Genomic DNA, 27,897 nt, shown 5'->3' on the forward strand with positions numbered 1-27,897 from the left:
AATATTAGAATTCACAAACACTGTTAACAGAAATGAATATTTTTGATGAATTCTTTCATAGACTTGACATAGCTGAAGAAAGAAATTAGCATGCCTGAAGATAAGTCAATAGAAACTTCCCAAACAGAAATGCAAAGACAATGGGGAAAAAAAAAACAAACAGAAGAGAATATTTAAGAACTGTGGGACAGTTTTCAAAATATGTAACATACATATAATTAGGATATCAGGAGGAGAAGAAAAAAACAGAGCAAAATATATATTTGAAGTAATAATGATAAAGAACTTTCTAAAATTAATGACAGACACCAAATCACAGATCCAGGAAGCTCAGATAACACCAAGCAGAATAAATATAAAAACAAAAACAAAAAAACACTCCACTTAGGCATATCACATTTAAAATGCAAAAACAAAAAACAAAGGGAAAATTGGAAAAAAAAAAAAAAAAAAAGAAAACACCTTACCCATAAAGGACCAAGAATAAGAATTACAATAAACTTATCAGAAACCATGCAAATAAGAAGAGAATGGAGTGATAATATTTAGTGTTATGAGGAAAAAAAACACCAACCAAAAATTCCATATCCTGCAAAAATTATTCTTCAAAAGTGAAGGAGAAATATAGACATTCTTTAACAAAAACTGAAGGAATTCATTGTCATCAGACCTTCCTTACAATAAATGTTACAAGAAGTTCTTCAAAGAGAGAGAAAGTGATATCAGAAACTCAGATCTAGCCAGGCACTGTGGCTCACACCTATAATCTCAGCTACTTGGGGGGCTGAGACCGGGAGTGCAAGACTGCAGTGAGCTGTAATTATGCCACTATACTCTGGCCTGGGTGACAAAGTGAGACCCCATATCTAGTATTTAAAAAAAAAAAAGCCTGGCCAACATGGTGAAACCCGCATCTCTACCATAAAATACAAAAACTAGCCAGGCATGATGGCACATGCCTGTAATCCCAGCTACTTGGGTGGCTGAGGTCGAGAATTGCTTGAACCCAGGAGATGGAGGTTGCAGTGAGCCAAGATCACACCACTGCACTCCAGCCTGGGTGACAGAGTGAGACCCTGTCTCAAAAAAACAAAACCAAAAGAAAACAAAACAAAAGCGAAAACTCAGATCTATGTAAAGAAAATAAGAGCATTGGGGAAAGTTTAAATGTAAAATAAAATCTTTCATTTCTCTTACTTGATCTAAAAGATTACTGCTGTTTAAGGGAATAATATTAACAATATAATGGGTGTTTATAGCATATAGATAAGTAAATAAATGATTACAACGTCATAAGGGACAGGAGAGAAGAATTGGGAATGTTCTGCTATAAAGTGCCTGTGCTACAGGTGAATAATGCTATTTGAGCGTGAACTTACATTAGTTAGAAAAGTATGCTGAAAACTCTAGAGCAATCAATAACATTTTTTAAACCAAGTATAATGCACTGAGAGAGAAGAGAAAATGCACAATTAAAACCAAACAAGGTAATAAAAGAAGTCTCTGACAATGGATAGAAAACAGTTACAAACATAGTTGACCTTCCCAGAAATATATTAATAATCGCTTTAAATATGAATGTCTAAATATACCAATTAAAAGATAATCAAAGTAGATTTTAAAAAACTAGATTCAATATATGTTGTCTACAGAAACACATTTTTAATATAAAGACTGACAGATTACAAGTAATGGGGATAGAGAGAGATATCCTGGGCAACACGGTGAAAACGTCTGTACTAAAATATGAAAAATTAGACAGGCATGGCATGCGCCTTTAGTCTCAGCTACTCGGGAGGCTGAGGCAGGAGAATTGCTTGAACCCAGGAGGTGGAGGTTTCAGTGAGCCGATATCGCACCACTGCACTCCAGCCTGGGCAACAGAGCGAGATTCCATTGAAAGAAAAGAAAGCTGGAATAACTCTACTAATTTCAGACAAAACAGACTTCAGAACAAGAGAAATTATCAGGAACAAAGAAGGGCACTAAATAATAATGAAAGGATCAGTTTTCCAAGAAGGTATAACAAATGAATAAAGCTGATAATTTATCCAGATTTTTTTCCCCAAGGGATTTTGAAACAATTATTTGACTGTATAGCTTGTGCAAAATATACTCTAATGACAAAGAGCACTGTAATAAAATGACCTTAAACTGTTTTCCATAATCATATTGTTAGTAATAATACAGTATTGTAATTTTGAAACTATTATACACACATACAACTATAAAGAACACTGTCCTATCTTTCAGTACTCATAGCCAAGTGCAAGAGACATACATAAAAGCTAATAATCATGGCAATACGATAAATAATATAATAGAGATATGAACAAGATTCGAGGATAATAGCCAGGAGGAAATACTGAACTTTTTGTGATAAGGCCAGGCAAAGCTTCCCGGAAGAAGTAACAATTGCATTATATATGAATTTCTAGTACAAAGTGAGAACAGCAATCCAGGCCAAGATAATTTACAAAGACAAAGGCATGGCTTGGTTGGAAAGCTACAAAATTGCTTTGACAGGATTGGGGAACATTGTATGCCCAGAAAAGAAGGCTAGAAATATAGAGAAGTGAGGCACAAAAGCAGACAAAAAGGGCCTTGTGTGCCAATATAAAGAGCTTAGACTTGAACCTGTGAATGATGATACACTGTGTACAATTAAAATCAGGTAAGGGACATAATCAGATTTGCCTTAAAGAAATATTACTAAACAGTGGCATAGAGGCTGGAGAGTGTTTTAAAAGAGAGGGAGACTAGAGGCACAGAATCCACCGTTTTAAAAGCTTACCATATGCTCTAAATACCATTTCCCACTGAAAGGAACCGGGATTCCTTGGAGAAATAGCTGATTCCACATCTAAGGAAAAAAATAAAATAAAAGATGAGCCTGGGTCATCTTGTCATGCCAGAGAGCAAGGAAGCCATCAAAAGCCACAAGGGTCATGTCAAAAGGCTTGGGGGCCAATTGAAAAGTAGGATAATTTTAGTGTAAAAAGAGTAATTTAATGGATTAAGCATTTCAAATTTGTTAAATTCTTTAAGATCATAATACTACTACAACAAAATATCCAATGAGGGCCACCTTTGGAAGAATTTAGGAAACAAAATTATTATTGTAAAACCTGGTAAGTAAAGGGGGAAATCACATATTTATCCTGCCTTTGTTATATTAACTCTATCTCAAGGCAACAAAATACTGGATGGAAATAATTTTTATAGAGAATTCCAGCTATACATGCAGAAGGGATGATAAAATCAAATATTACTGTTTTGCAGGCCCTAAGAAAAAATAATGGATCTAAGTAATAGTCATCAATGGCTGTTAAAACCACTAGGTGAACAACTGATGAGGAAATTTTAAAAAATGGATCAGGTTGGTGACACCTGAACCCATTGATCTTCTTAACACATAGAGACATGTGAATCCCAATGTTATGTAACAGAAAGTACACACCACCACCCATATGCTACTCTTGCCAGAACCTTGAATCTGAACCTGATCAAGTCTCTAGACCCAATTACCAATTTACAGACACTACAGGGGACAAAGGAGCATGTGAAACAACCCAGCAGTGACGCAATTAGCAGATTGCAGAATGTTGGGCACGCAACGGGACAAATGATTTTGTCACTAAATAAGAAGGAATAAAACAAGGACAGGAAACCTCCATATTTAAAGAGACCTGAGAGATATAGCAAACAAATGCATTGCATGGATTTGGCTTGGATCTTAATTCAAACCAACTTAAATTATCAGATAGGCAAATTTTGACAGCAAGTAGTTGATGGTTATGGAATTATTATTGATGTTTTAGGTGTGATAATGATATGGTTGTGTTTTTTTTAAAAAAATCGTTGTATTTTATAGATACATGCTGAGAGTGTTTATGGATGAAGTATATGATGTCAGTATAGATACATGCTGAGAGTGTTTATGGATAAAGTATTTGTGTTGAAATAAACCTGTCAGAGGTGAAGGGCCGGGGAGGGTAATAGGGTAGATTTACAGATGAATCGACATTGATCCCATGTTGATAATAATTGCCTTATGGTTACTTTCTTATGGGGGTTCTCTGTATTACTGCCTCTTATTTTATATTTATTTGAATTGTTTTATAATAAAACTTTCTTGAAGTACCTGTTGCTGGGCCCACTGCAGACCTTCTTAATCAGAATCTCGGGGGACAAGACTCACTAGTGTATTTCAATATAAAGTCCTCCAGCTGATTCTGCAACACACTAAGTTTAAGAAACGGTGTTCTATGGATAACAATCGCCAGCCATTTATATCTCTAGTTCTAACCTTTCCACTGAACCCTAAACTTATATATCAAAATGCCAGTTTGACATCTGCAGTGGATGCCCAAGAGGCATCTCAAACCATACATGGCTGAGAAGAGGTATTGGTTTTGCCCCAAACCTGTTTGACCCCAGACTTCTCCGTCTTAGTAAATAGGACCACAATTTACCCTGTTGTTAGAGTTAAAAACACAAGGGTTTCTTCATTCTTATTCTCATTCCCTACCTCTATCCATCAGCAAGTCTTGTTTTACTTCCAACATATACCCCAAACCTGTCCGTTTCTCCTATCTTCATATCTACCCTCTTTTTAAAAGTCACCATACAATTTGCCTGGACCCCAGCCCCAACCCTAACCCCTACTCCTATCCCTAACTCTTACCCTAACCCTGTTACTACTGCAACAAGGCTGCATCACAAACCACCCAAGGACAGAGTGGCTTACAATAACAAGCATATATCACAGGTCTGCTGGTTGGCTAGACAGTCCTGCTTCAGGCTGCAGTCACAGTGCATTGTGGAAATAAAGGTTCATGTAGGTTGGGCAACCTGGAGGCCTGGCTTCCAGTGGCTCTGGGGATGAGCTCAGATCTGAAGCACATGCTGTAGTCCCAAGGGTTTCTTCCAGAAAGGCTGGCTTAAGCTGACATGGATGCTGAGAGAAGCCAGCTAGGGTTCTTCCATGGGCTTACTCTTTAAGGCGATTCACAGTGGTGAAGCCATCTCCAGAGAGATGTTCCTCACTAGCACCTCTATAGCTCCCCTTATGTCTGCAGATTGCCTAGGTTCAAGTCTTGACCCTGTTGTTACTTGTGTGACCTTAAGTAAGTTACCTAACCTCTTTGTGCCTCATGTAAGTGGGTATAATAAAAGTACCTCACAGGATTTTTGTGACAATTAAGCCTTAGAACTGTGCCTGATTCTTAGTAAATGCTTAATAAGCATTAGCTATTATTAGTAATAGTCTTACCATCTTAAAGGAGAAGACATTAATATATCAAAACCCTACTTATAGACTTGTCTTTCCCCTTTAAGATGGTAAGACTATTACCAACAACTTTCAGTGGCTTATAACAACAAACATTTATTTCTTGCTCACAGTTATGTGGGTCCCTGGGAAAAAGGGGAGCTCTTCGAACTGCCTGGCAGGTCCTGGTTGGCTCCATGTGTCTCTCGTTCTAGGACCAGTGACTACTTGGGGTTTGCTCAAGGCAAGTCAGGAGTCCAAGAGTACTAGCCAAACTACCCCCAGGACATGTAAGGCCTCTGGTTTCATTTAACATATGTTGTCCGCTCACATTCTGTTGGCGAAAGCAAGCCAATAGCCAAACCCCAAATCAGCGGGAAGGAAAGCCAGAGTAGGCCAGAGAGGGAAGAGAGAATTATGAATAAGTAATACCATCTACCACATCAGACAAATAAGTAATTACAATGAAGTGAGTGCTGGGTTTGGAAAGTACAGGGACTGTTGAGATTACAGCAGTGGAGGCAGAGCGCACCCCGTGATCTAAAAGGGATCCGCCCTGCACCTTCCTCTTTCATGCTGCTCATTCATCCATTCCAGGGGATTCAGCAGCCACCCAGGTCTGCACAAGCAGTGCCAACTCCACACCTTTGTAGGTCTGCCTGGCTGTCATTGCCACTGGGCTACTGGGAAGTTTTAAGGGCCCTTCAAACCCTTCTCTCTTGCTGCCAAGTCTTCCCTCCTCATATCACATCCTGGTACCAATAGCTACTCATTGCTCAAGTCAGAAACCTGGGAATCCCTTCTCCCTCTCCATCCCTGGCCACAACTAATCAACATCAAGGCTGGGAATACAGCTTCCTTGGTATCTCCTGAACCCTGCCTCCACTGCCATGTACCTGTGTCAGGTCATCCTGATCCCTCCCTCCCACCCCCTCCTGCAACCAACCCCCATCTGGCCACCACACAGTTTGAGATCTCTTCGCATTTTGTGATCTCTTCAAAATGTAGATTTAGTCCTATATGCACCAAACCCTTCCAGGGTACATTTCTTGGCATGGCCCTAGCTTACCTCCCCATGAAATGGCCTGTTAATCCTCTCTTCCTCTCTTGGGTTCCGTGTGCAGCCAGGCCAGGCTCCAGTCCCAAACACACTCCACAGGTTCTCCTCTTCGCCTGTGCCTCTGTCCGTAACACCCTCAACCCCCTTGTCTGGCTAATTCAGCTCCTGGGTCACCACTTCCTCCAGGAGGCCTGCCTTGACACCAGCCTCCGAGGATCAGTCACATTGCCCTTTCTTTGCTCTCACAGCACCCACAATTTCCCCATCACCCCCTCCCTGCCCCTGTGCTATGTTCTATTGAGATTTCAAGCCTCTGCAGGATAGGAATTGGATAATTCATTACTGTGTCCACAGTGTCTGTCAAGGGCAAGAGAGCCACACAGAACCCCAGTAGTTCTCCTAAAAGTGGAGACGACAGTAATATGTATTAGTTGTGTTGTGAGGATGAAATGAACTAATGCATGGAAGACGCCTGAACCCGTGGAAACACATAATGAATACATTAATAGTAAATGGTAGCTATTACTATTTATGATGTTGACAGCATTAAATCTAAGCAAACATTTTATTGAAGTATGAAATACATTCCAAAAAATGCGCAAAATCACAAGTGTCACAGTCAGTGAATTGTCACAAATGACACCCTTGTGACTAGCCCCTGGATACCATTACTTTTAAGCTCAAATGTCAGCTTCTCAGAGGGGCCCTCCCTTGACTTCGTCTCCCACCTCTTAATTCTATGTTGTATATATTATCTGTTTCCCCTCACTCCCATGTAAGCTTCAGGAGAGCAAGATTTTTTTTTTTTGGTCTATTTTGTTCACTGATGTAGCCTCCGCTTCCTAGAATAGTTCTGGACACATAGTAGATGCACAATAAAAATTTGCCAAGGAACGATGAGCGATTATTATTTTCATTTATTTAAGCTCCCAGGCGCTGCAGCATGGTCATGCCCGAGAACTCGTGCCATCCCAGGTGAAGCAGCGCTGGGCCGGGACCAGCCGCACCTGGCCCGGCTCTGAGCTGTGCTGGGCTGGCTCCGGGTTCTTCCGCCTCACTCCTGGTCTGTGAGCCCGGCTCACCTCACCCTACCCACCTCCACTCTGCGTGCAAAAATTATAATAATAGCAACAATAATAGTCTCATCCGCCCTGGAGACCACCCGTGCCCCCGTGGCATCCCTCAAGGACTCTCCTTGAGGCTGCCACCGCCCACCCTGGGGACGCGCTCCTTGCTGCCACAGGAACGCCCCTGGCCAGGCTCCATCTACGCGCTGTCAGACCCTCCCGCCGTCTGAAGAAGGCTTTTACTCTTCAGCCTATTCCAGTGGCAGAGAAGCTAAGGCTACAAAGGCGAACGCGAACAGTCAGATCTGACTTCGAATTCCGCTGTCATTGCTGCCAGGCGCACCACGAGGACGCGCGGTGACCGCCACCATGGCATTCGGCTGCCAAAGGTTTCCATCGACCTCTTTCCCATCACCAGCATCGCAGCGGGAAAGAATGTGCCTGGCGCCCTTCTGGGCACTGGGCATGGGGTGGTGAACAAAGTCCTCCAGAAATAAACCGGGTAATGAGCCCGGCAGCGGCCGGGGCAGGAAGGGACCTTCGCAGAGAGTGGTCAGGCACAGCCCCTCCGAGGAGGCGACGCTCAGCTGAGACCAGGGTGACGCAAAGGTGTCGGCCGGTTAGGCACCTGTGAGGAAGGAGGAGCCGGCAGAGTGCCAAGTAGAGGGAACAGCAAATGCCCGGCTCCATTTATAACCACTGCCTCAGTTATCTTCCCCCAAAGCTTGAGAGGGGGCAACTTTGCTACATTTCACAGACGAGGAAGCTGAGGCCCAGAACGATGAAGGAATTTACAGAGCTGGGATTCGAACCCCGCGCTACCGTCAGTCCATCCCGGGCTCTGTCCAGCCGGTACCGCGCGCCGCCCCCTTCCTCCCGCACCGTGACCTTAACTCGGCACGTGCTGGCCCCTCGGGCTCCCCAGCCTCCGTACATTGTCCCACTCAGCTCTGATTGTGGGGAGGGGGCGGACCGAGGGGCGGGGGGCGTCTTTCCGAAGGATCGCGGAAAGCCGCGCGCAGCCAGGGGCCCGGGGTTAGAGACCCCCACTCCCGCACGGCGTTAGGGACTCCGCGCTTCCCCGCCCCCTCCGCGGCCGGCCGGCTCTGCCTCTGTCCATGGTCAAAGCACCCGGGGTAATCCGCCTTTCTCTTCCGCCCGCCGGGCCCCATTCATATTCTAATCACAGCGCGGCCGACCCGCGAACGGCCACTTTATCGGGGCCCGCTGGAGACGCAGCTTGCTCCCCCCCACTTCCACTTCTAGCACCCCCGGCCCTCGCCCCCCTCTTTCTGCACTTTCAACTCCGCCGAGGAGGGGGTCCCTGGGAAAACCGCGTCCCCACTTGGATGCCGGGGCTTCTCACAAACTTCGAGGCCGACTGGGGGACGGCGGTGGGGTGGGGAGGGCAGGGGGAGGGCGGAGGAACAGAGACAGACAGACTGACAGAGTTACGGGAAGAGGCGGGGGAGGGGGGACAGTACAGAGAGACCGAGGGGGATAGAGACAGAGAGGGGCAGAGTCCTAGGGGGAGACAAAGAGAAGTGGAGGCAGGGTCTGGACAGAGACACTAGCAGCCAAGGAAGGAGAAATAGTGGGACAGAGACAGAGACAGAGACACAGAGGACGAGAGGGACAGAGAGCTAGAAACAGACACCGGGAGACAGGCGGAGAGAGACAGCGAGATGGAAGGAGAGAAACAGGATGAAGGACCCAGGCCCAGAGGAAGACAGAAAGTTCTGGAGGAGGCGAACCAGCCACTCACCTCCTCCCCGCCTAGCGGCCTTGTTACGCTCAGATTGGGGCATGGGGTCTTAGGGATTCAGTTCCCCTTCCCCACCCTTTCCCCTTCAAGCTCGCTTCACTCCCCCACGCGTGTCTGCGGATCCGCGTGTAAGGGGTCAGGACATACCCCCTCCCGCATTCCCAGGGCCACCACCGGAAATCTAACCCAGGACCAAAATGGGGGGGGTGGGTGGGGGCGCAAGAGAAGGAAGGGAGTGGGGCCCCACTCGTGGTAGCGCAGGCGACTCCCCAGGCTCCAGGAGTTCCCCGCGGCTCCCCCCCCGCGCGCCCCCCTCCCGGCCTGCCAGCGCGGCGCGGGGCCCGATGGCGGGGAAGGGCCGGGAGGGGGAGGGGGCCACATCTAAGCCAATTTTGATTTCGCCTATAATGAGTGCCGGGCGAAGGCTGGAGAAGGCCTCTGGAACTTTAAATAAGAAAAACGTTGCTAATGCTATAATAGAAGGGGGAAGTCGGAGGGCTGGGATTGCGTCGCTCTGAGCCCCCCTTTTCGGAGGCGGCTTTTCTTATTCAAAACAGGCCCACAATGGGCTTCACAGTGCGCCTCGCCACGGCCCCATCTGACGAGCGGCCATTCATCAGGCCGGCTGGCCTATCAATGACATTGCTCCCATCGGGGCTCCTATAAAATGATGCTTTTTCCCATGAAACATCCGCAAACATTTTGACGGGTTTGGCTTTGCCCGGCTGGATTACTGAGTGTCCCCTCGCTCGCTCGCTTTTTCTCTCTCCCCCTTCTCCGAGCTCGCTCCCTTCTCTCCCTCTCTCTCCTCTTTTCTTCTTTCTCTTTTCTTTCCTCTTCTTTTTCTTTTCTTTTCCTTTCCTCCTTTATCCTTGTGCCCCCTCACTTTCTGCATCTCTCTCTCTCCCCTTCTCCCTCCCTCCCTCCCTTCCTCCCTGGGCATCTCTAGCACAGGGGATCCCCAAACATCAGGACTTTTGGGGGGCGCCTGTGCTGTCCATGGGAAGAGCATGCATTGTGGGTTACTGGAGGAACCCGACATGGATTCCACAGGTTAGTCCTACTGGCGGGGGGTGGGGGGATACATTGGGAGGCAAGGAGAAGGGAGAGGGGGAACTTTAGAAAGAAGTTGGGAAAAGTTCAGACGGATCAACTTGACAGTGGAACCCCAAAGAATAACGCAGAGCTTGCAGAAGTTTTCAGTTCGAGGCGATGTGTGTAACTGGATGCGTGGAAGTATGTGTATAAGCGTGTGATTGTGTACGTGTGTGAGTGTGTGTGCGTGCGCGCGCGCGAAGGAGCGCGCTTTCGCTTGCCCTGGACACAAAGTTACGTAAAGATGCGCTGGCTCGCGGCGAGCTCGAGGTGCCACTTGCAGAAACTTTGCCAGCCGACCGCCCCCTCCCGGACCCAGGTCCTCCTAGGGTATGGGGGCCTCGGAATAGCGGTGCGCTCGGGGTCTGGCGGCCAGGGCCGGGAAGCCGAGCGGAACGCCCCGAGGCGGGGGAGGGTGACGGCTTCGCACTGCGCCTGGGAGGTGGGGACCGAGGCTCCGGCTGGTAGAGACGCGCAGCTGGAGGGAGTGGCGGCGGCGAACCCGGTGGTCCGGGGGAATCCGCAGAAACGGGAGGTGGGAGTCCTGGGCTGTGGGGGCGGGCTTTTAGCTTTTCTGCCAGGAAGGGGCACCCAACGCCGGGCTCCACTAGGGAGCTGTGACCTTGCTGGAGGGAGGGCAGGACGCAGATTGGCCCGCTAAACTCGGCGTTGGGGTCTGCAAACTGCTCTGCAGTTTAAGATCTGCTGGGCGTCAGGTTTTGGGGGCGCGGCGGTCCTTAACAACGAAAAAAGGAGGCCAAGGAATCTTTCACAACGAAAACGCCCGGTATCTCGGTTCTTCCTCCAGTAGTTTTCGCCACCTCCCACTCCTAGCACCTTTGAAGAGCCGTCACACTTCTAGATCTGTTAACGCTCCCTAAGTCCCTTGCAGGTGGAAGTTCTCTTACAGTTCACCCCCTCCCCTAGGCTCATTCTTGCAACCCGGCTATTTTCATTTTGGCCCCGCTGCAGCCTCAGGATTTCTTAGGGTGATGAGTTCGGGGAGAGGCAGAAATAGGGCAGTGGACTCAGCCTGGGCCGTGGCGAGGTTTGAGAGAATGCCTGCAAGCATACGCTGCTGGGCATTGCAGCGCGGAGCAACAAGTGCCTTCCAGCCCCGGCCGTCCCCTAAGCATGCACGTCCTTTCCTTGAGCAAATAAACAAATGCCGCACGAATGTCTCCCCAACTCCACCCCTAGGCAGGCTGGATATGGAAGTGGGGTGGGGGCTGGGGTCATCGGGGCATTGCCCCAGAAGGTCTTTCCTCGGTCCCTGCAGAAATATTTAAGGCCTCTCCAGGTTTCCGCTGCAACCCTGGTGGCCCGGACACCGGGCTGCTCTTGCCAGGGGGTATATTCGGTGTTTTAGGGTAGTTGTCGATCTCTGATTCCTAGAGTCAAGGCCCTGCCTGATAGCACTTCCCTGGGTGGGTGTGAGCCCCCAGGGAGTGGGGAAAGGCTAAGCCCCGAAGTTCTCCTTCCTATACTCGATGACAAACGAAGGCAAGGAGAAGCGTCGCCTGCCCTGCGTGCCTCTCCGGACACGGCAGGCCCCGCTGAGGTCTCTGCTGGCGGTAAAGCGGGAGCCCAGAGAGAGAAAAGCGCCTTTTCCACCATTTTTTCATCTCAAGCTCTGCGCCCTCACCACCTCCTGAGAACCCTAACATTAAAAATGAATAACCTTAACAAAATTAAACGCATGTCTGCAGAGTTTGTGGCCAAGTATTTTCGAGCGGCCCACGCAGGGACATAGGGTCTCCCTACATCCCAAACCTGCAGTGGCCCTGCTGGGGGGCTTTTAGCTGCCTCCTCCACAGGGCCAGGCCCCTCGGTACTTCTGGGGAGGACTGTGGGGCTGTGGATTCGTGGTGTTTTCTGTTCTCGACGCAACTGGTGGTCGTGGGGGCACCGGGTCCTCTTCACCTCAACTGCAAACACTCCAGAGAGGTTCTGAAATAGAAATCCTTTCCCCATCCACTTCTCCCCCTTTTGTATATCCGAGACATCCCTAGGTCACCACCCTGAACGCAAAATCAAAAGTTTTGGTACACGACAGTGTGAAGAAATGACACGAGACGCACCAGGTGACATTTCACTCGGACTTGCAAAACCGACGACAAGGGAAGTGCGGCTCGGCGTGGTCCAGTCCAGAAGCCTTCCCTCACCTCCCTTCCAGAGAATTTAATCCAATTAGCCTTTCTTCTGAGTTTCCCTTGTTATGTAAAGGTCTTTTCTCCTCGGCTTGCAGAGACGCGCGCTCCACGGAGCAGTTCGATTCTGCTCCTTTTGTATAAGATCGCGCGCGATCAGAACCAGGAATATTGCTGTTATTATTTCATTCCGAAAGGACTGGAACAACCGACTCACAGCAAGTGCTGGGGCGAAGTAGGAAACGTCCAGGATAAGAGAGACCGGCGAGCGGGGCCACCGTCCCTTACTCTTAAAAGGAAAATCCCCGCGAAGTGCCTCGGGCCCGGGAGAACAGTTTTGCAGGGGCCAGGGCTCTAGTGGCCTGCTTTGGGGCCACTTCAGCGTGACCTGCGGAAACGCGCCCCTTTGTTCCGCACACCGAGCCAGTAATATATTCCTCGGGTTTCCCCAAAATACTCAACAAGTGTGGAGCTAAGACAATGGCCCGGTCGGGGGAAGCTGGGCAGCCGGCGCGCGCCTCCTGGGCCCTAGGCGCTCTCGCTGCCGAGCCCGACAAAGCAAAGCCCCTCTCGGAGGCAAAGCCCCAGCTTGCCGCGCGCCGCGGTGCTCCGGCAGGAGGCAAAGGCGACAGGCGCGCGCAGGGGCAGTCGACGCACCTTCTGGCCGGTGCGCGGTTTGCAGTAAGCGCAGGCGCGCGTCCCGCTCGGCCCGCGCTACAGCCCCACGCCGCGCAAAAGTGGGTGCTGAGCCCCGCGTGGCCTGCCCTCCCCACGCGGGCCACCGGCAGCAACGTGTTTGTGGCCGCCGGGTCCAATCAGGGCTGCTCTGCCCGGGTGATCGTTGCTCAGTTACTCAAGTTATCCGGAAATTCGAGAACGATGGGGGAAAGTGGGTAGAATTTTAGGCCACCGAGAACTTGTGCAAAGTGGGCCGGGCCGGGTCGGTCCCCTACGCAACAGAAGGATCATTTCTTTTAAAACGGGATGGCGCGTTAGAGAGGGCCACTGCCAAGCTGGAGCTGGAAACTTCTGCCTCCATCCACTTTCCGCTCCCATCTCCAGAACCCAGAGCTGAGGCGGCCAAAGTACTTCCTGGAGCCGGATGTGAGTTCCCTGGGCCGCATCGGTAGGAGGGCACGCTAGTTTACAGGCCCCCAGCTCAGCACAAATTCTGTCTAAAATTCTACCACCAAATTAATTATATGCCTTTGTGGGCCTGGGGTAGGGATGTCCAGTGGCCTTGGCGCCGTGCCCACAAGGCAAAGTGCGTCCTGGAGGGAACAGGGCCCGAGCCTCCTCCATTCTTGCCCAGGCACAGCCCTGGGGAAGGAGCCACTGTCTGCGGGCTTGGGAGAGCAAGGAGCCGGAGGTCCGAGCCTTGCTCCAGCGCCCAAACCAGACAGTCTCGCCCTCCCCGGGCGTGTGTGTGTGCGCGCGCGCGGGCGAACGGGGCATGTGCGCCCGCATCTCTGCCGCCTGCTAAGCGCCGGCGTCTGGATTTGGCAGCGGGGTCAAGTGAGAGCCGCATGGTACCAGGGTTCCGGGTCCCCGAGGCTGCAGCCCTTGATGGCGCGGAGGCTGCACGCAGGGTGGGTCCTCGGAGTCCCGGATTCAGCACGCGACTCTGTGCGGCAGCCTGGGACAGCGCGCTTTCCTACCCGGCCTGCAGGTCCCAGAGACTCGGAAAAGTTTGCAGGGGCCGCCCGGCGCCTCGGGCCTGGGATTTCCAAAGCCGCTCCCGCCCCACTCCCCAGCGCGTCACCATGGAGACTGCTGGAAGTTGGTGGTGGAAAACAGACCTGGCGCAAAGCAAAATATTATGAGTGCAGTTGGGGTGACTTCAGGGGGGCGGGGGGACCGGAGGGCAGGAGCGGGAGCCAGAGGCAGAGGCCGACAACAAAGGGCCCAGTGCGAGGAAGAGAGAGGAGTTTGCACGGGGCCTCCCCGCCGCTGTGTGAGTGCTGGACCATCCTGCTTCCCAGAGGCGCCGAGGTCTCTAATTTCTCTCCAGCAGCTATACCTTTTCTCAGCCCGCCTTGGAGCCCTTGCTCCCTCCCTTCTCTCCGGGTTCTCTTCCAGCCTCCCCCCTCACCCGTCCGGAGGTTAGGCGCCAGCTGGGCAGTGCGCCCGCCTCCCCAAGAGCCACAGGCTCACCAACGTGAAAGGTTCTGGCTTTTCTTCCCCACGACCCGTGGGTCGCCCAGGGTGAGTTTCTCACCCCCTATCTCAAACCCGATCTGAAAGGGTGATGGGTTAGAATAAGGTGGGAACGGAAAGAGAAGAGAAGGGAGTGTCTGGCCAGAAATCTTGCGAGTGGGGATGGGTAAAGAGGAGATTCTGATTTTTCCCCCCTTTTTACAGTGAGAAAGGCGCTGAGTCGTGATTCAACTCAGCCACTTGTAATATGACTTTAGGTTAATCTTCTAGGCTTTCCAAGATTATTTTTAATTGCCTGTAAAATGAAGGGTTAGACAGCTCACAGGCTGGGATCTCTGACAAGGTAGACATTTCCCTCTATTCCTTTGGCTTTACTGTAGAATCCAGGAAGCAATATATGAGCTGGTTACCACTATCTGAAATATGACCCACTGCACAATTAAGTAATTTCTCCTGGAACTAATAATATATTATTTTTTGCAAGTCATTTGGGATTTTAAGAGTCAATAACCGTGAACAACTCTTTTTAAAGGCCCAGAATGTCCTTTCTCATTGCCACCTGCAGTGCATTCCTTAATTGTTTGGCCAACTCCCTCCATCCCCAAAGGATTTACTAAAAGACACTAGACTTTATGGGGCTGTATCCAGTGCCAATTTAGGGAACACTGAAATGCTTCTAGATGATGAAGCTGGCATCACAGACCCTCACATATGTGAGAGAGGAATACACATTGGCCAATGTACTAAAATGCGGCCATCAAAGGAAAATCACTCCACCCTCCACTGCTCAAGCTTTTGGGAAGAAGTCTCTTCTCACGCCTAGGCACCCCTCCTGATGACAGTCTGGGCAAAGGAGCCCTTCTCCTTTCCCTGAGATTCCATAGCCTCATTTGCAAAAGAATGGATTGGATGTAAAAATTGATATGCTCTATTGAGTTGGTGCAAAAGTAATTGCGGGTTTGCACAACCCACAATTACTTTTGCATCGACCCAATAAAATTCTACCTCTCAATTATATGCCTGTGTCCGTGTTTGTGTTCTGACATCTATGTCAAATCTTCTGGGTACTTTGTTTATAAAGTAGTTTTACTGACATTGAGCCTCCCAGGCACTCCATGAGCGTGGCATTATTCTGAAACATAGGGTTTTTCTTTCATTTCCAACATTTTAAGACTGATTTCTAAGCCAAGTTGGTCTGTTTGCCTCAGTGTCTTTTCCAAAAAGGCTGAGAAGATATAAAGTGGTGACATCACAAGTTGGGATGCCGGACACTCAGGTCTCTACTCCACAGGTTCCTGAGAGCCCATCCTACGTGTTCTGCAGGTCACTTGGGAAACTCTTCAGCTGCCCCTCTGATGGCCATAAGGCTCTGCAGGATGGAGACGGTGGGAGAAACCCCCAATGTTGTTTTTACCTCTTCCACTCTATTTTAGATATTTGCAATTTTATTAAGGTTTAGGGGAGAGAGAGAATGAACTTGAAGAGTTTATTTGGAGGTATCAGGTAAAAGTGAAGTTTAAAAAAAGAAGAAAATAGACTACTTTGGGTTTTATTCAATCTCACTTCCTGACTACCTGCTGGGTGGCAGACCCTGAAGATGAACAAGGTCACAGTCCCTACTGTCAAGGACTTCAGAATGCATTTAATAAGAGAAGGTATGGACACACTGAGAGTGGTGAGCACTACAAGGAACATAAAAATTGAGTCATTTTGGAGCTTAGAGGAAAGGATGCTCTCTCTTGCTGAGTACCTACCATGTATCAGCTCTGTAACAGGCACTTTTTCACACATTAGCCATTGAAGCCTTATCACAACTCTGCATAGTCTCTTTTTAGGATGAAAGAGGGTCTGGAACCTGCCTGAGGTCTCAACTGGTACATGGCAGAGCTAGATTGGAGAGCAGACTAGGGAACACTCATGCCCTCTCCCCACCCAGGCCACATCACCTAGACTCTGCTGTCGTGATAGGTCAGGGTTCAGTTATGACACTGGCTTTAGGTGGATTTGAATCCCACTTGGTGAGAAGGGAAACAGGTGGATGAGAGTGGAGAATCACAGAATGTTGTCTTCCCTGGGCTCCAGAGAAAACCCCTCTGAAGGAATCCTGTGACTCCGCCTTTAAGGAGGATTTTAAATGGTGGCAGCAATGGGGGGCAGTGTATCACAGCGGTTGAGTAGAGATTTGGGGCACAGACAAATCTTGGCTTTCTTCATTCATGTGTTCATTCATTCATCCAAGAAGACTATGTGTCTCTTATGTGCCCAGCGTTCTGCTACATACTGGGCTTAACAAAAATGTCATCTTTGCTTCCCTAGAGCATAAGTTCTAGACCCACAAATAAGTAAACACAAAAATAGATAATTTCAGTAAGTGATTAGCAATATGAAGGAAAAAAACCTATCTGGAGTAATAAAGACAGAGCATGGTGATGGGGTTGTTGCCTTCATAGGGTGGCTGTGCCACGTAAAGCTGTGAGCATTTGGTCTGGAAGCTTAATGTTGCTGAGCCTCAGTTTTCTTATGGGATTGATACAACCAGCTGATACAGCTGTAGTGAATATGAAATATGAAAGTGGTAATAGTTAACATACATTCCATACTTACTGTGTCTTCACTTTGCTAAGCATTTTAAGTACATTGTCTGTGTAATGCTCACAACAATCCTATTAAGAAGAAACTGTAATTATTAAGAAGAAACTTATTATTTACAGTTTAAATAGAGAAACCAACAATTTAAAGGAAAAATTGAAACTAGAAGCTGACATGTTCAATAAGTTTCTGAGCCCTAGGAAGCTGGGCTGGCAAGCTGTACCTCGATTGCTTGGGAAGCAAGATCACTCTTATTGTGTGTTCCTAACTTTCCTGAGGCAGAATGCAAGTAGGAGACCTAGCTTTTCATTTGTATTTTAAAAAGCAAATGTTTTAAAACCACTGTGACAGAGAAAGGATATAATGGCCAGGCGCTGTGGCTTATGCCTGTCATCCCTGCACTTTGGGAGGTGAGGCAGGAGGATCACTTGAGGGCAAGAGTTGGAGACCAGCCTGGGCAACATAGTGACACTCTTATCTCTACAAGAAATTTAAAAAATTAGATGGACATGGTGGTGCATGCCTATAGTCCCACCTACTCAGGAGGCTGAGATGGGAGGATCACTTGAGCCCAGGAGTTCAAGGCTGTACTGAGCTCTGATCACACCACTGCACTTCAGCCTGGGTGAGAGTGAGACTCTGTCTCAAAGAAAAAAATAAAAAAGAAAGGAAGGAAGGAAAAGAACAACAAAAAAAGAAAAATTTAAAAAAGAAAGCTTATCCAAGAGATGGGTAAGTGGCAGAACCAGGATTTGAGCGGAGGGCCCACAACCCAGCCTGGCTGGCTCTTAGATCCATACTCTTAGTCATGAAGCTGTATTGACTATCTCTTCTTCTTTCTTTCTTTCTTTTTTTTTTCATTAGGGAGAGGGTGGCAGTGGGAGGAATGCCCAGTAACATACGTAGCATTTTAGCAAAAGTAAATGACGTGCTATTTTCTCCCTATATGAAAGTGTTAAAATAGTCTTTCTTTTTTTTTTTTTTTTTGACGGAGTCTTGCACTGTCACCCGGGCTGGAGTGCAATGGCTCAATCTCAGCTCACTGCAACCTCTGCCTCCCAGGTTCAAGCAATTCTCCTGTCTCAGCCTCCTGAGTAGCTGAGATTACAGGTGCCCACCACCACGCTGGCTAATTTTTTATATTTTTAGTAGAGATGGGGTTTCACTATGTTGGCCAAGCTGGTCTCAAACTCCTGACCTCGTGATCCACCCACCTCGGCCTCCCAAAGTGCTGGATTACAGGCGTGAGCCATCGCGTCCGGCTAAAATAATCTTTTAAACTGTAAAGGCAAAATGTATAATTGTTGACAAAAATAGGGACATAAGTAAGTCATTCATACCTTTACTACACATGTGAAATGTACTTTCATCTTCTTTGGGATTCACTCAAACTTTGGTTAATATTTGCTTTGTCTCTGAGAAAGTCAAGGCTTCATTCATGCAACAGGAAGAATAATAGAATGAAGCAAAAGCAGCTAAGTAATATGATAATATATGGAGCCTTTAGGTAACTTAAACAATATATTGCATCTAGAAGTCATTCACAGATATGTGCTAAAATATGGCTTCAGGGGTATGTAGTGTGACTTAGTGAAAAGAACATGAGCTTTGCCATCAGACAAGGTTCAAATCCTGTATCAGTTACATTCTTGCTGTGTGACCCAGAGCAAATTATCTTACTTCTCTAAGCCTCAGTTTCCTTCTTTGTGAAAATGTCTACTCACTACCTTCTAGGATGGTTATGAAAATTCAGTAAGATTGCACATGTTAAGTATCTGATTTCATGCCTGACTCCTAAAAGTTTCTCGGTAAAAGGCAGATATTATTATTATTATTAACAATAATTATCTGGCCTTCCTATACTTTATTCTAGGTGTCTAGTTGGGAAAGGGGATAAGAATACTGAAAAAAAAATGTCGACTGTTTTAGAATACCTAGATGTGCTTGTACTATGTAGATACAACCCCAGTTTTAATGTTGAGATAAGTCATTTTTTTTCTGAAGGGTTTAGACCAAAAGACTAATTTTATTTTTATTTCTCCACCTTTCCCATGAAGAAGGCATTTTATGTGCCCCTGTTTGCCATTATTTCATCCTTGTGTTTTCCAGTCTGTTAAAGGAAGTGGAAAATGTGTCTTTGTAGAGGCAACACCTGTGGGCTTGAATTTAAATCCTAGAAGAGAGATCTATGGTGTACTCAGAGACGACATATGTTGCACAACCCTGATCGAGGCCCCTCCACAACTCCTGATGCCCTTCCAGTTCTGGAATGTGATGGCCCACATTTTTCATGCCTCTTCCTCTTGCCTTCCCCCCACCCCAGCCCCCCTCAACCACCCAACCCTCTTATGTTTTTAGGCATCACTGTTTTAAGGATTGAGCCATTTTTACACTTGGTTTTCAGGAAGTAGAAAACTCAGTTTCAAGTGAGCCGTTCTCTGGAACTCATTTTAGCAGGATGCAGAGAGAGTTTGGTTCTTTTGACTTTCTTGCATTTATATATATATTTTTAATGTGAGGATAAAACGTCCATTTGTTCTGTTTTTGTCTTTACAATTTGATGTTTACTAACACTGCAGTTTTTGAGTTCTTGAAATGTTTACGAGAGGGAAAGAGATGATAAAAAGCAGAAAAGAATGAAATGCAGCCATTTTGCTTTCAGTTGAATTGGGTCCAAATTGAGGCAACTAGGGCTGGATTGACCTGTGCTGGGAGATTACGGAGTTTATGTGTGTCATATCCCACCCTCAAGGCAGGAATACTTCAAAAGATGTGTACAGTTTCCACTTTTCTGGTTGGTTATTCTTCCATAAAACATGAAAGCATCATTGTGCCTCGGAGCAATCAATAATTATTAGTAGAGAGGTGAAAATGGACATGTTGGATTTGTATTTTTGTAGTTGTTTTGTTTTAATTTAAAAGAACGATGAGAAAGCCTTTGAAAAGGCTGCAACCCGGTGAAGGTTAGCTAGCACTTTGTGTCCTGTGTGTTTTCCAGCTACCCAGTAGTTGTGCTAAAGACCAGTGTTTAGACACAACCTAAGTGAGACTGCTGAATGTAGCAGATATTTATTTAATCAGAATGGAAATTTACCACTACATAAGCACTGATGTCCTGAATCCATCATGTTGGAGAAAATACAGTATCAGTCAATGCAAGCAAACTAGTCTTTGAACTAGATTTTGAATGGACATTTGGATAATCTAACGAGTGATTAGTGATTGACAATTACATCTCCAAGCCAGCATCTAATTTTTGAGACACAAATGCATTTTGTGAATAAAATGATGTCAGTGCCTTTGTTTTGAATCTTGGCCATCAAATCATCGCAAGTTACATTACACTTTTGAAGAAGGAAGTGTTTCTTGGAATGTTGCGATTATAGGATTTGTAATTTTTAAAAGTGAGCATGAGAGAGTTTTTGAGTTCTACATTATCTTTTTCTGAACGTGATTAGTCCAAATTTGGGGTGTCCATACATAGAACATATTTATAATTTGTGTACTGAATCTAAATGCTCATAAATAAGTCAAGTTTCTATTGAAGTTATTAGGATTTTATAAAGTTCCAGAATTGGCAGAATTGGGTCCATGGTATAAACTCAAACCTATGTATGGTGGAACTGATGGATTATTCTAAACATTTTGCCAAGTTTTCTTCATGGTGTTCACTTCCACTGCTGATAATAAGTCTAGGGTGAGGGAAGAAGTAGGGTGCCTTTGTAAAGTTATTTGCCTCCCCAAAAAGAAAATCAACACAGTTTGCTTCCTCCTTAAATGGCTACTAACCGGGCTAAAATTTCTTTTACTTTTATTTCTTTTACTCAGTGACTCCTTTTTCAAAAGTAAAATAATTTCTCCAACAAGCATTATTGGACATCACAGAAAATAAATAAGTCTGGCTCAGAAAGCTCTGGGAGTTTACAAGGGAGAAAAATTCCAGAGGGCTTGAGGCCCTCAGTTAAAACATTAAAACTTTTAAGCTTTGGAGAGAAGATTTCTAAAGCGTTGAGCGGTTGTTGTGAGAAAGCCTTTGGTCTCCGTGAACTTTTATTTTCAACTCAGTGGGCAGAGTTTTTGAGGTTTCTGTGGTTTGGGTAGGGGACCTTTTCAGAAATGCCAGGCTTTTAGAAAAAACACAGCTTTTCTTCTAATCAAGGCTGCGTTTTAAAGTTTGAAAACTTTGGTGTGATGACAAGAATAAATTATTTCTCTGCTATGTTGAGGTTTCCTCTGGGTGCCCAGGCTGCGGGGCATTCTCGCCTCGGCTGCCTCACAGGGCACAGCTGAGGAGGCGCTGGGAGTGGGAGCGCCGTCAGTCCAGACCTCGCCCCGCATGTACTGGGCAGCCTCGCACAGAGGCCGGCTGAGCCTTGAGCGCCGCTAGGAAAGGCTGCCGAGCTGAGCAGTGCACAGGGATCCAAGCCACGGAGGACCTACACAAGGATGCCCCATGGATCCCGTGTTCTGCTCAAAGTTTTTCTTGGTATTGAGAGGGATTAAAAAAAAAAAAAAAGAAATGAAAACACCAAGGCTGTACGTTGTATATCGATAGCTGATGATGAACAGAGCATTTTGAGAAGGAAGGGAGAAAGAGAGGGAGGGGGACCCCGAGGGAGGTTGGGAGGCAAGGAAGAGACCCCATCAGAATCATTTCCATAATTGACATCAGGCTAACTTAATGAGTTTTTTCAAAATTATTAGTTTCTTTTTTATACAAGTGAGTCCCTTTTGGAAATTGAGTGGCAGATTAATCAAACTTGTAATTTTTTCCAGGCACTGTGCTGAATACTTATGCATGTTACTTTATTTAACTCACATATTGACTCTATGGTATTATTATCCCCAGTTTACAGATGGGGAAACTGAGATTCAGACAGCCTAGTTAACAATATGTCCAGGCCAAACCCCTAGTGTCAAACCAGGATTTGAACACGGATTACTGTGATTCCAAAGCCAGGCTGCCTCCTTGCCTCCCCAACTCCAGAGCTAGAAGGAAGACCTGAGAGTTTTACATTCTAGTTCACCTCCTCTACTGCATAAAGTTCAGGAGGTCCAGTCATTCCCTCATCCTGGTGGGAGACAGCAGCTCACACTGCCGTTCTTTGGAGTGTACTGTCATGGGTGTCAGTGGGCGACTGGGTGCCACTGGCCTTGAGATGTGACTCTAGCAGCAGGCTGCTGAGGATGCCCACGGGCACTCCTCCCTGAGTGGGTGCCTCCATGCAATGTGTGCCTTTCATCTCAAATCATTCTCAGAGCTTCTAAGTTCAACCTGGCACCACCACTGGGCCGGTATCTTCCCACCTGCCAGTTACTTTGGGAAATTTGACATCTTACACACATCATCAAGGGCTTCATTTCTATTTACTTACAGACATGATTTCACTTAGAATAGGTTCAACATAAAAACCTTGCTGTTAAAAGAACAGCACCTTCCATTTGTATAGCATGTTACAGTCTATAATCATGGATGGAATCATTAACAGTGCGGGCTCTGGAATCCAGCAGGCTTCCTGAGAATTGGTTTTGCCATGGGCTGGATATATGAACTCAGCAACTTAGGTAACCTCTCTGAGCCTCAGTTTGCTTTTCAGTAAAATGGCACTATTCAAATACCCGCCTCATGGAGTACTGTGAGGATTAAATAAAGTAATATGTAAAGGGACCAGCACAGGTCTTGGCACATTGTAAAAGCTCAATAAACAGAAGCTGCTTTAAGCACCACTTGCAGGGAGAACCTTGTGGTCCTCTAGTGACTTCCAAGACCTTTTCCCCCAACCCCCACTCACAAAGACCACATAGGATGATATGGTTTGGCTCCGTGTGCCCACCCAAATCTCATCTTGTAGCTCCCATAATTCCCAGGTGTTGTGGGAGGCACCTGGTGGGAGATGATTGAATCACGGGAGCAGGTCTTTCCTGTGCTGTTCTTGTGATAGTCAGTGAGTCTCATGAAATCTGATGGTTTTAAAAACGGGAGTTTCCCTGCACAAGCTCTCTCTTTGCCTGCTGCCATCCACGTAAGATGTGATTTCCTCCTCCTTGCCTTCCACCATGATTGTGAGGCCTCCCCAGCCACATGGAACTGTGAGTCCAATCAAACCTCTTTCTTTTGTAAATTGCCCAGTCTCAGATATGTCTTTATCAGCAGCATGAAAACGTACTAATACACAGGAAAAGAAAACAAAATTTTATAGAATTTGTTCTTCCACTGTGTTCAGTCTTTTGAGGCAATATCTCATAAACCAGTGAATTGGAAGGATCATTCATTCCCATTGTACACCTGGTAAAACCAGTAAGATTCAGTCACATGCATTGGTCTGTACAGCAACTGAGTATCCAAACTGAGGTTTGTTGTTCCAAAGCTGATCCTGCTTTGTTTAAACCAGGCCACCTATATCTCAATTAAAAACTTATAAGGAAGTGTATTTTTCATTCCGATTTTATATGGTTATTTGGAGCTTTTCCTTTTTCAAGAGTTTTGCCTGTGTAATTTTTATCTGTGTTTAGCACAGTACATAGCATCTGCTAGAGTGGCTTGCACATAGTTAGTGCTTAATAAATGTTTATTTAATATATAAATCAATCCATTTTTAATATTACAAAGGATGCTGCATCTCTTTCCTTACTTTCTAGGAAGCCTGGCCCAAGGGCCCCTGCAAACTTGTTTGTGCCTGATAAATTACAAACTTGTTTGTACCTGATGAATTACAGATTAACTAACACTCTTTGGATCCCCTACTATGTGCTAGGCACAGTGTTAGTGCTTCATTCATTCATTTCTTTCCCTCCCTCCTTTCTGTCCTTTCCTCCACTTCTATTGATCTGCTATTCTGGGCCAAGGGCTGTCCTAAATACAGTGAATAGTGGGTGAATAAAGTACAATCAGCACTTAAGGAGCTTATATTATTTCTTCTAATCCTCATAATAACCTCATGGGGTAGTTTTTTTTTAATAGGAAGGAAATTGAGGCCCATGAGGTTAAGTAATTTGCCCAGGGTTGCAGAGCTTACTTAGTCAATTGTAAGGGGAGGATTAGAATTAGTGTCTTTCTGGCGTCCAAGGCCAAGTTCTTTTAATTGTATTGGGAGATCCAAGAATCAAACAGGAAAGGTGATTTCAGGTACAGACTAAGGTGGGATGCCTTAGAGGTGGGCCTGATACATTCGCTAAGACATACAATGCTTAAATCATGTAGGCACCTGATGTGCCTTATTAACTCAATTCTTACATAAACTCTGTGAGCTGTTACTGATACTACTCCGTTTTACAGATGAAGAACTGAAATCTCAAGGAGGTTGAGTCCCTTGCCTTAAGGTCACAGAGCAAAGAAGTCAGAATTGAGTCTAGCAGTTTGGCTCGCCAGTCCATGGTCTTAACTATTATACTGACATTAAAAACAATAACATGGCCGGGTGTGGTGGCTGAAACCTGTAATCCCAGTGCTTTGGAAGGCTGAGGTGGGAGAATCACTTGAACCCTGGAATTTGAGGCTGTGGTGAGCTATGATGGTGCCACTGCATTCCAGCCTAGGCAACAGAGCAAGATCCCATCTCTAAAAAAAGGTGGTTGGGACGGGGGTGCAAAAAAGAAAAAAGAAAAAGAGGAAAAAGGGTGCCTCTGTCAAAAACAAACTCTTGGGATTACGGTTATTCTGTGTGGCTAGAACTTGCTCTGGTCCAGGTAGTATTCTATGTGCTTTCTGTGCATTTGTTCACCTAAATCTCACACTATTAAGATGAGGTAGACAGATTATTATTATCCATATTATGCATAAGGAGACATTGAGGTTTGAAGAAGTTAATTTGCCTTGATTCATTGCACTAGTAAGTATTAAGCCTAGAATTCAGACAATTCATTGGTAATTAGTCACTAATCCCACCTGGTAACTTTTCCTTCTTCTAAGTGACTCTCAGGAAATGATTCAAAACAAAGAAAAAATGATATGCACCAAGTCGTTTATTGAAACATTATGGAAAATAGAAACACTTGCTCAATGGAACGTTTGGCATCTTTCAAACAATGATGAATATGAAGACTGTAGTGACCTAGGAAAAATCTGCATAATAATAGAACATTAAGAGAAAAACGAATGGAAATGCTATGTTTGCTGGAGTTACAGTTCTCTTATGAGCACTTATAGATATGAGACTTGCGACCAATACACACAAAAAAAGAAAAGAAAGGTAGTTACCAGGTTAGAGTGGTGGGATTGTGGGAAAATATGTTTCTCTTTTCAATATTTTAAAATGTAATTTCTGCAGTAGACTTACAGGAAAGAAAAAAGCATTTTGCCTAGGAGAAGCGTGTTTTGGTGGCTTACCTCAAAAGTTCAGGCTGGGTTAAAATCTATTTGGCTTCTGTAGCCAGGAGTGCCTGGCTCCTGAGCTTTTGGGGGAATCCACATCCCCAAACAGAGCAGGAGAGGTAAAAATAAAATAAAAACCCAAAAGTAGAAAAGGCAATGATGTCAAGGATGGAATAATATCAGATGCCGTGCAGAGCGAGTAGCCTTGGCCTCAATGATTCTTTTCCTAATTTTATGTTTTAATAATATTGTTATAGTAGAAATAGAAACAAAGAAAAATGTCTGCTAACATTAAGTAGTAGTAGGTACACCCTTCCCCAGAAGTTGAGGGAAAATGAAATTTTTACAACCCGGTTATGCAATAATGTACATTAATGCTAGTGTTCCCAGGGATATTTTCAGAGCCGAGATCTGCTTTTACATTGAATTTATCTTCAACAGGAGATGGCACTGAACACCTTAGGTTGAATTTTCTCTAGTGTCTGAAGACTCCTGGTGAGTTCATGATCTCTGAACAAACGGCATTTGTGCATCGCTGGGAGTTTCCTCTTTCTTTTTTTTTCCTCCTCGTTGTTTTTTTTTTCTTGTACATTGCAGGTAATGACCCTTAGTTAATTTCCTTGCCCACTTTAGAGTTTTACATATTGAGTTTCCCTAAAGTGGGAAAGGGCAGCCACATTATTGAGCACCTATTGTACATTTGGTGTTATGTTAGACACAGCTTAGAATTCACAATGAGACTTTAATGTATATATAATTACGAGTATATAACCACGGGTGAGTAGTTAGGTTCGAGTCAGATTCAAATCCCTGCTCAGCAGCTTAACAACTGTGTGATCTTGGGCAAGTCATCACTGTGATGATGATGATGATGATGATGATGAAGGTGATGGTGCTTGTGTTGGGAAGCCATATTCCAGGAGAATGATATTAGCGTCATCTCAGGCTCACCTGTGTCCTGTTGTGATTGAGACTCCAGCTGATGAGGAGGAGACGTAGAGCCAGTGTTCACATGGATTGGCTGGGGAGTGAACACAGTTAACTGGAAAGCGTTCTTATCTTTTCTCCACGACATTCTTTTTTTTTAAACAAATTACTTCATCCATCCAGTTCAGGTGTCTAAGACATAATGAGCCTCTAGCGGCCTCCTACAGAGGGGGACAAGTAAGTCTTGGTTCGCCTGGCTCAATCCTGGTTTATGCATGTGATCCTGGCAAAATTATTAATAATATTGCTTTTCAGTCTCAGAATGTTCAGGTTTGGATGATAAGGGATACGGTCACCCTTACTCCATGGCCTCCTCTTCCATGCTCTCCCCTCTAAAATGTGTTTAGCAGCACCAGACGGAGCTGCCCACAGAACTGCTTTGCTTATGCCCCACTCTACTCAAAAACTTTATGAGCTTCTCAACCACCTACTGAATACAATCTAGGCTCCTTAACCCAGCATTGAGTACAGAAGCAAGGCTTATGTATGTGCATCTCCTATAGCATCTCATAAAGTGCTCATCAAGCAGGATAACATCAGGAAACACGTGTTGATACCTGAATCAATGTGTGTAGTCATGCTCAGGCTGCTTGTCAGTTTCTTGAATGCATCTTTCTTCTGCCTGCTTCAAGAACTTCACACACGCAGTTCCTTCTGCCAGGAACACGCTTCCTCCCTCTCTACCTGGTTCATGCCTTCGCATTCTTTAGCTGCCAGTTTAATGCTGCTTCCTCCAAGAAGCTTCCTAACTCCCCCAGATTAGACCCAACCCCTCTTTTTTTCTCTCGCGTGGCACTCTTGGTAATTGCATCTCTGTTTGTGTGATTATTTATAGTTGACCACACTAAACTCTAATCTTCCAAAAAGACAGAACTGTCTATCGAGGCTGTGTCCCTCCTGTGTAGCCAGCCCCTGGCGCATGGTATCCCATAAATAGTTGCCAAATGAAGACAGGGATGAATGAATGTGGGCTACCCTTTCTGAGCCAGTGCAGTCCGCGTCACCTGTTTAAAGTCCTCCAATAGCTTCTTAGCGCACTTGGAATAAATGTGAAGTTCCTAGGAGGGTCTGCGAGTCCCTACATACTTTGGATTCTTCCCAACTTTCTACCTCATTTCCTGCTGCTCTCCCCACCTCCCGCTTCATCATGCTGGCCTCCTGGCTCCTCCTCACACACCCAAGCCCACCCAGGCCCTTGCACTCCAACATCACCTCCTCAGAGAGGCCTTCAGTGTCCCCACTGCCCAAAAAGCACCCCCACCTCTCTTGATCTCCCATTCTATGGTTTTATTTTCTTCATAACACTCAATTTCTGCTGTCTTCTTGCTAATTTGTCTCTGTCTCCGCCACAGAATATAAGCTCTCTGAGAGCAGGGACCTTGTCTGCCATGTTCATCACTAGCTGCTCAGAGCCTGGCAAACAGTAGGTGCTAAATCAATATTT

The 27,897-nt window shown here is 46.0% G+C and overlaps 1 protein-coding gene across 3 annotated transcripts in view; it reads left to right on the forward strand.

Annotated features, from left to right (window-relative positions):
* Nucleotides 1–9,798: 9,798 nt before the first annotated feature.
* Nucleotides 9,799–27,897, forward strand: part of RFX4 (regulatory factor X4) — a 179,250-nt gene continuing 161,151 nt past the window's right edge. For 2 of the 3 annotated variants that reach the window (XM_055358941.2, XM_055358942.2), the window contains exon 1: nt 13,350–13,513. Coding sequence is in view for 1 of the 3 variants with exons in the window: in XM_004053812.4 (XP_004053860.2) it covers nt 10,175–10,217 (43 nt within the window). In the remaining 2 variants the exon portion in view is untranslated. Of the gene's footprint in view, nt 10,218–13,349; nt 13,514–27,897 lie in introns of those variants that run through there. The other variant, XM_004053812.4, reaches the window with a different exon arrangement.

This window comes from Gorilla gorilla, chromosome 10 (genome assembly GCF_029281585.2).
Source record: "Gorilla gorilla gorilla isolate KB3781 chromosome 10, NHGRI_mGorGor1-v2.1_pri, whole genome shotgun sequence".
Classification (NCBI taxonomy): Eukaryota; Metazoa; Chordata; class Mammalia; order Primates; family Hominidae; genus Gorilla; species Gorilla gorilla.